Source organism: Mus caroli, unplaced genomic scaffold (genome assembly GCF_978045245.1).
Source record: "Mus caroli unplaced genomic scaffold, Mus_caroli_1 scaffold_17, whole genome shotgun sequence".
NCBI classification, from domain to species: domain Eukaryota; kingdom Metazoa; phylum Chordata; class Mammalia; order Rodentia; family Muridae; genus Mus; species Mus caroli.
The window spans coordinates 86,398,160-86,406,761 of NW_028227272.1; the positions used below are offsets into that span (position 1 = coordinate 86,398,160).

An 8,602-nucleotide genomic window follows, 5' to 3' on the forward strand; every position below is an offset into this window, starting at 1 on the left:
AGTAATATAAAATGTCCTCAAATAGGATGTATCTGTGCACACATGTTTGTGTTTGTGTGCATATATGTAATTAACTAAAGAAGAGGTCATGCAATTGATAGGGAGTAGGGGGCAAGAGAAGAATTAGAAGAGGAAGAGGGAGAGGTAGAAACGATGAAAATATTGTACACTTTTATAAAATTCTCAAAAAATAAAATTTAAATTGAAAAGAGAGTAATAAGAGTACATAGGTGTACGTGTTAATATTTAAATTATATTTTAGTTAATTTTAAACTGATTTGGTATGTGCTATACTCTTTTATACATTTGGTTTATTTCAGATACTCATCAAATTGGATTTATTTCATTATCTCTTGTTTTGATGTTAATATATAAATCAAATAAATCCAAAACCCACTTTAATTATTCAAAATACTAGATCAAATGTCTTTCAACAATCTAAAAGACTGTTTTCATTTTATTAGTCTATGTAAAATATTATCTTGATGGTTTGGGGAGATTTTTTTTTTTTAGAAAGTAACTGAAAGTACAAGTGATATAAATATATTTAAACAAAATATCTCATGTCCACCCAGGGTATTTTCTGAGAAAAACTAAAAATAGATACGCCTTTAAGTCAGAAACACTGACAAGTGTGTCAACGCTGAGTATATATCACATGAGAGCCCTGGTCCTGTATGCAAACTCTGGGGAAGTCCAAACTTTTAGATTAAGGTCCAAATCTCAGATGAGTCACCCAACATCTAAGCAGAGGCTGCACTTGATCAAGCAGCATCTTTGGGCTCCAGGAAAAACATCACCAGACTAGACATAGGAAAACAGAATATCCCAGAAGTGCCAAAGTCTAAGTTACACTGAAAAATTAGAAGAAACACCTTGCTCAATATTGTCTACAGTGGTATCCTGCAAGAAAGAGCCCCTTGGCTGGGGCTCTGTGCCCTTCCCAGTAGCACCTTGGGGGTAAGCTCTCAGGGAAGATACCCTAGCACATTACTGAGGGGAAAACGATTTGACCTGAAAGCTAGGCCCATGGCTATAACATGAAATGCTAATCTTCCTCCCTTGAGACTCCCATATAACTTCAACAGAGCCTGTGATGAGAAGTATATCTTCTTCACTCCTTTTTAAATTGATACATAAGATCTATACTTACCCTGGGGTAAGTATATGGGTGGACATATACACCAAAATATTAAAGTGCTCAAATCAAGGCCAGCAGGTCTATATCCTACATATGGGTGTCACATCTTTGAAGCGATAAGACTCGAAATTCTTCTTTTGAAATGTCTATTGAGATTATCTGTAACCAGTCTACTATATAATCACTTTCTGATTTATTTATACCTAAGGGTACCTTACCACCTACTGGTAAATGCATCCCCATTCCTGCCTCCTCACCACATTCACCCTATCTGTGGTAACCACCATTCTACTACCTCTATCCCTGATGTCAGCTCCTTCAGATTTCACATGTGAATCTGAAGGGTTCATGTCATACTTGTCTTTCTGTGCATGGCTTATTTCACATACAAATCCTCCAATCCCATCTCTTGTGTTGAAATAATAGCATTTCATCTCTTTTACTGCTGAATAGTATTCCATTTTTGTATTTATACCACATTTTTAATTCACCTATCCATTGGTCTTTGTTTCAGTTTATTTCATTTCTTGGTTATTATTAATATTACGACAGGACATACTTAATTCATTTCTCTTTTTGCTTTTTTGGACATATACCATTATTTAGATCAAGAAGAATAATATTCTCATTAATATTCTAGCTCTCATTTTTAAAAGTAATAAATCCTCATTATTCATGAAAGAAGTTTGAGCTCCACTATCTACCAGTCAACGAGAGATTCTGTTTTATGGGTTTTGTTCCTATAATGAGAAGTTACTGCAGTGTCTTCAAAGTGTCTAGTCAAACCAGACTCCAAATTCAATCCTCCAATTATCTGTCTTCTCAACAACAAGAAAATATGACTGTGGCAGTTCCAAACAATGTAGGAATGTACTGAACAGCCTTGTGCTTCACGAAACTCTCTGCCAGGATCTGAGAAATAGATACCATGGCCTGTCTACCCATCAAACATTCCAAACTAGAAACCAACCCAATGAAGACAAGCAATAAATGCATCCACACGTTGTAGTTAGAAAGCATTGAGTGAATACAATGGAAGAATGATTAACAACGTGGTAAGTGGTAGACAAATTATGTTGAAATTCTGATTTTAGGACCAGTGTGGGGATAGAAAAGCCCTGTAGTAGAGAGATCTGTCCCATTGCATTATGGACAACAACAAAAAACAAAAAGCCCAAAACAACCAAGAAAGCTCTTCTATAACCTAGGAAGCCTCCCTTTTTTTCTTTCTTGGCTGCTGTTCTGTCTCTGGACTGTGCAACTTTGGATCACTCACTCACTTATCATTCTAAGGCAGGGAGGGAAATCATTTTTGACATTTATGAAGAAAAGTACTGAGAAATGCTCTCTATTGGATGCTTCTCAATTCTGAGGACGTTAAACGAATGTTTCAGAAAGAGCTGGGGGAGTGGACACTTCTGCTACAGTGGACTCTGGAGAAACGGCATCTGCAATCATCTCTGCATTGTGAGGGGGAAGTTTGGAGCTCACACTATGTGCTTCCATGACATTTCTTCAGGATCTCACACACACAAACACACACACACACACACACACACACACAAAAGAGTATCATTTCCAGGCTTGAATGGTCTTTGAAAAATATCATTACCATTATCAGAGATTTTTAAAATATTTTCACTTAACATTTGTATTATTTTTACTAAAGGCCCAATATAATCTATAAAAATGATGTGGTATATTTTAAGGCTACAGTGCTGAGTGAGGCAAGTGAAATACCCTTGTGGCTATCAGTTTTCAGTTATTTTGAAAGCAATAGCCATTTATTCTCTGTCATAGGCAGACAGGAAACAAAGCTTCCGATAAGCACACCCTGACAGGAAGTCCCTCCCACTCTGCCAATCTACATCTGCATACTGTGAATGTTTCACTGGGACTTTCTCCATCCCAGAACATAGATGTGTGAATATTAGAGCAACGGAACCTAGAATGAAGCCAATCATGTCTGGTTATAAAGAGGAATAATGACCTGCTACAAACATAGAAATCAATTAAATCACTGTTCTCTTATCTCTTTCCTGCTAATTTTTTATTTTGGATAATGGTAAAAAAAAAAAATAAAGATTAATGGAGTCCTAAGAAACCCATGGTCTAAAGACTTGTTCTAACCAAGCATTCATCTCAAAAGTAACTATGCTACTCTGAGAACTTACGCCAAACTTCATTCAAGAACTGGCTAGGTAGATGGTTGATTGGTTGGTTGAATGGGCAAATGGATGGATGCATGCATGTTTGATTCGATGGGTGGATGGTTTCAAAATATACTTTATTTTCACATATGCAAACGGAACATATCCATAGACAAATCAATCATAACTTGAATCTCTGAGAGGAGTCACCATTTGATGGTAGGGGATTCTGAGAAATCAAATATCACAATCACATTACGAATGAACTTTCCAGTTCACTCTCTGTGTTTGAAGCTATTATCAAAAGTGTAAATAAAACTTCCTTTAGATGAGAAAATAATATTTAAGAAAAATATTTAATTTAAATGCTACACATGTATTCTTCTATGTTTGAAATTGTTAGGAGTTGAATGTGAAATGTTCTGAGCAGGTTCCTGTGTTCACACATTTAGTAACCACTCTATAACATTATTTTTGAGAGGTTCCAGAACCTTGAAAACTGCAGCCTACAAAGTCAAAAATGGTCCAGTAAGATCAGGTTGGTGTAGGATTTAACCTACTTCTGGACCTTCTTCTGCTTCTTTGTCTACCCACATGTGAACAGATGCTGATTCATGCTCCCCCTACTGAAAATGGAGCCCTGGTACCACACTTTCCCTCTGTGATGTACCGTGGCCCCAGACACCATGAGCCAAATGAAAGCTCTCTGCCTTACAGTTGTTTTTCTAGTCAATTTGTCACAAGACATAAAGGTAGCTTATGCTTAGTATTAATGGCCCAGCCATTTTTGCTAAGTAAATAGAATTTGATTTTGTGAAGTGTTTGGTTATCCTCCTTATGTATGCATTTGTGTCAGGGAAAAATGACAATGAGAAGTAGAAATGAACCTGGAATAGAAGCCATGTTCATCTTTCGAAGGATGAATTCTTTGGCTGGAAGTTTCCCTGTGCTGTGGAGGCTTCTCTCTTGATCTCTGGGCTGAGAAACTGTTCCCACAGCCAATTAGGAGCTGACTTTGCCTTATATGCTTGAACCCTCTGGTTCTCTGGGAATTCAGAAACTTTGACAACAAAACTACTCCATGAACAGTGAAAACACCAATGGAATAAAATGAGTGGAAGGGGAAATCATTTTGTTATTTTTCTTAAATGTGTGAACAATGAAATGTGGTTATGAGATGCCTTACATCTAATAGCCTCTGCTGCCTTCAGATTCCTGACTGTCTTGTTTTATGAGAAACACTTATACAAGTTAATATGACCAGATGCACTCGTTACATACATAATGCCACTCCGAGAATACTTCCCCTACCTTGTGAGAAGGACAGATGATGAACTTCTTCAAAACAAACTTTATAGACCACTGGGAAATGTTCACTAAGACATAGTGCAGCAGATATTCTGTTAAAATTAGCTCAAGACTTTAGAACATCCCTGTGAACCAAGACAGGTAACTAGATCTTAACATTCTCCTATTTAGTTGCCACTGATGAGTTATTCCTGCTAAGTACCCAAGAAGTTTCAAGGTCTAATGACCAAAGTAGAGGGTCTACCTGAGATGAATAGAAAACCTAAAAATGGGACACAGAAAATCAAAGACCTGGAGAGATGGTTTTGATATGTAGATTGTAGACATGTAGAAATAACTTCTAAAGAACCTTGAAGCATTCAAAAACCTCTCCTTTTATGGTGAGAAGATGCCCATGAGCCATCATGAGATGTCAGTAAGAAAAAATCATAGAGTGGAAATCACACTACTGCATGAGGTTTAGACAAGTGCAATTGTTCAGCTGATAACTCATCAGAGAATTCTAAAAATACCAGGATTCATCCAAGAACAATCTCTTTCTTTTTATTTCTCTCTCTACATATATACAGACAGATAGATGATAGATAGATAGATAGATAGATAGATAGATAGATAGATAGACAGACAGACAGACAGACAGATAGATAGATAGATAGATGATAGATAAGATAGGCAGACAAATAATAGATGATAGAGCGATGATAGATAGATAGATAGATAGATAGATAGATAGATAGATAGATAGATACATACATACATACATACATACATACATACATAGATAGATACATAGATAGATACATAGATACATAGGAAGATCATGCATAGGTGATAGATAGATACATACATACATACATACATACATACATACATACATAGATACATGGATACATAGGAAGATCATACATAGGTGATAGATAGATAGATACATAGATAGATACATACATACATACATACATACATGCATACATACATATATAGATATATAGATATGTAGATAGATAGTTATAGATAGGTACATACATAGATCATACATACATACATAGGTAATAGATAGATAGATAGATAGATACATACATACATACATACATACATACATACATAGACAGGTAGATGATAGATAGGCAAGATGATAGTCTGTGTATATGTGTGTATATTTGTGCATGTGTATATATGCATGGGATGTATGCATATGCATGCAGAGTAGCACCAAAACTGTGTTCCTTACAGTATGGAGGTAACATCACCTCTCAGATCCTGAGGTGCTAACTAAAAGCTTCAGAAGCCCTGGACCTTACACAAATGTGCACCAAATCAGACTCCCTGGAGACGAGGCATGCGCGTTTACATTTCACATCAGGTATGCAAGCTACTTTCCTGCACACTTATGCTTTAGTAGCACTGGATTAGATGATATCTGATATCTGGTGAGCCCAAAAATTTTATAGCAGTTAGTCATCATTCCATATCAGTATATTTCCTCATTCCAATTAGTTGGTCTTTTTTTTTTTAATCTCTCTTTACCTGTCCTATGATAACTTGTAGGTTTAGCTAAATCACAGTTCTCAGCATGAGTGAACATTGTGCCTATATGGGGGTTTTGAACTGAGGGTTGCATTGGCTGTAATGATGTCCACTGTTTTTAACATTGTGCCTATATGGGGGTTTTGAACTGAGGGGAGCATTGGCTGTAATGATGTCCACTGTTTTTAAAATGTTGTGCCGCTAGGTATTCCTGCACTTAGTGTTTGCTGCAATACATTTATCGGATGAAATACGTTGAAGAAAATTATCTTCCTAAATGATCCCTCCAGTTCTTACATGTGTAGGTGAATGATATGCAGTAAAATTGTTTCCAGATATTCAATGAAAACGCAGCATTCAGCCAAATTGCCCATTGCTAAGAATACTTGTCTCATACCCAAAATGTTTTCAACAGGAGGATTGAGATGTTTTCGACACATCTTATAAAAGAGCTATTGCTCTCTTCTCTAATGGAGCATAGAGAAAGGCTGATATATCTTCAGAGATACTCATTTGTTATAGCTCATATCTTTTATAGTGGAGCTCACCACCTGATATTGATTCTTCCAAGATTAAGAAGCTTCCCGTCATTGTCTCTAACCTGGGTGCCTCTAAGCTATAAAGGAGACATCTAAGATGATTTGATATGGGGGATTTATCACTTCAGTTAACAGAATCTCAGACTCAAAGGATGTGTGTACCTTCTCTATTACTTAATGCTCCAGAGTCCTTAAAGAGGGGACATGGTGCTAAATTCTGCAATCGTTATTCCCTGGGAGACAGATCACAGTGAGTTTCATCTACGCTAACCCAGAATAACTGTGAAAGTTTCTCCTGTTCTGTTTCACTTAGAGAAAGGCAGGCGATAGTGAGATAGAAGAGGGATGCCAAACAATGTATCCTTGACATGAGAGATGCCAGTCTCATAAAAACCCTCTTTGGATGTCTTACTCCAGTCCAGCTTCCATGCCACAATAAATTCACAACACAGGAAAAGCTCAGAGAAGCAACTCTTTCCAGGATAGTAACCAAACCTCTGACCAAGTTATCACACAAGATCAAAGAATATTTGCCTCTTCACAACTCCTAAGGCTGAGTGATTAAAATTAAACCTGCTTCCCTCCCCCAGTGAATGTATCAGAAAATATGCACATACCAAAAAGGAAACTCCACTCAAGGAATGAAATGCAAGCTCAGACAAATTTATTGAGAATTTGACAGACACATCCACAACTTCACCATAACAGGGAATCATGAGAGTCTTGAAATATTCAAAAGCAATACATGCCACATGGGTTGCCAAGCTTCTGAAAAAGTCCCAAATAAAGAGCATCCAGGAAAGGCAGAGTAAGGCATCATCTAGATTTTCAGTTCCTTTGCTTGAGACTCAGTTGTAAGATCTGAAAAACAGCTTCTTGGAAGAGGTTGATGAAGAAAGGGAGATGAAGGGTGGTGAAGCTGGAACCTGGAGGTGCCGCAGAGCCTTTGTGAAGAGATGGATCTGTGCCTGGGGGAATCACAGCAAATCAGTAGAGAGCAAATGGCCAGTATCTTCTGTAAGCCCCACAGCCATTGTAGCCATAGCCAAGACCATAGCCAACTGGAGAGTAGGTGCTACCATAGCCACAGCCAACACTGTACCCCAGAGGGTAGCCATAGCTGCCCCAGTAGCATCCTGGGAAGACAGCGCCCTCAGCACCGGTGTAGAACATGATGTCAGGAGTGGAAGGCTTAGGTAGGAGGGGAGTGAGTGTGATGGATTCTGTAGTCTCAGACCATCTTTATATACCCTGACTGGGGGGTGTGGCTTAAGAAAACACAAGGCCCTCATTTTCATTCTTGACACCAATTTGCACTACACAAAGCTCGTTAATTTGTTGTGCTCTTGCCTAAGAGTCTATGAGAAAGCTCTTTGTGATATAATGCAAGGAGTCGATTCCATCAAACAAGTTATGTGCCTTCCAAAATGGGTTATTACAGGGACTTCAAAAGTGCTTGGTCTTACAGACCCTATATATAATTTCAGTTAGCAGGCTTTGTAACGCCAAGAAAGAGTCTAGTGTTGTTAGCTTTAATGTAGTCATCTCCTGCTCTGAATTTACACAACCAGGTTTAGAATTCAGTAGATATGTGTAGGACACTTTAAGTCAAATAATAAGCTATGAGTTTGTCTCCGAATCAGAGTATCTCTTACCATTTGCTGGATTAAAGAATTCTCTCTTCCTTTTTTTTTAAGTGTGTAAGATGCTCACCACAGACCTTCCCCCATCTATAGCTAATCTGTTCAGGAAACTAAACTGTGTGTAAAAGTTAATTGGATAGACACCATCAGAATCATATCTAGTAGTACATGTCTATACCACCTCTACAATTAAAAATCTGTAAAATCAAAGTATAATTTGTTAATTAATCATAATTCTAAATGTCACACTGGTGTGATTTGTTGATCCAATACACTACTTCAGGTAAATGTTTAAAG

At 37.5% G+C, this 8,602-nt stretch overlaps 1 protein-coding gene across 1 annotated transcript; it reads right to left on the reverse strand.

The window, feature by feature from the left end:
• Positions 1-7,649: 7,649 nt before the first annotated feature.
• On the reverse strand, positions 7,650-7,835 carry Krtap8-1 (keratin associated protein 8-1). The gene has a single exon (XM_085832487.1). The coding sequence runs from the start codon at positions 7,833-7,835 to the stop codon at positions 7,650-7,652; it is 186 nt and encodes a 61-aa protein (XP_085688613.1).
• Between the last annotated feature and the right edge of the window lie 767 nt (positions 7,836-8,602).

What these genes read in the sequence shown, in the direction of transcription:
- Krtap8-1 (XM_085832487.1), bottom strand. Translation starts at nt 7,835, where the DNA reads ATGTTCTACACCGGTGCTGAGGGCGCTGTCTTCCCAGGATGCTACTGG.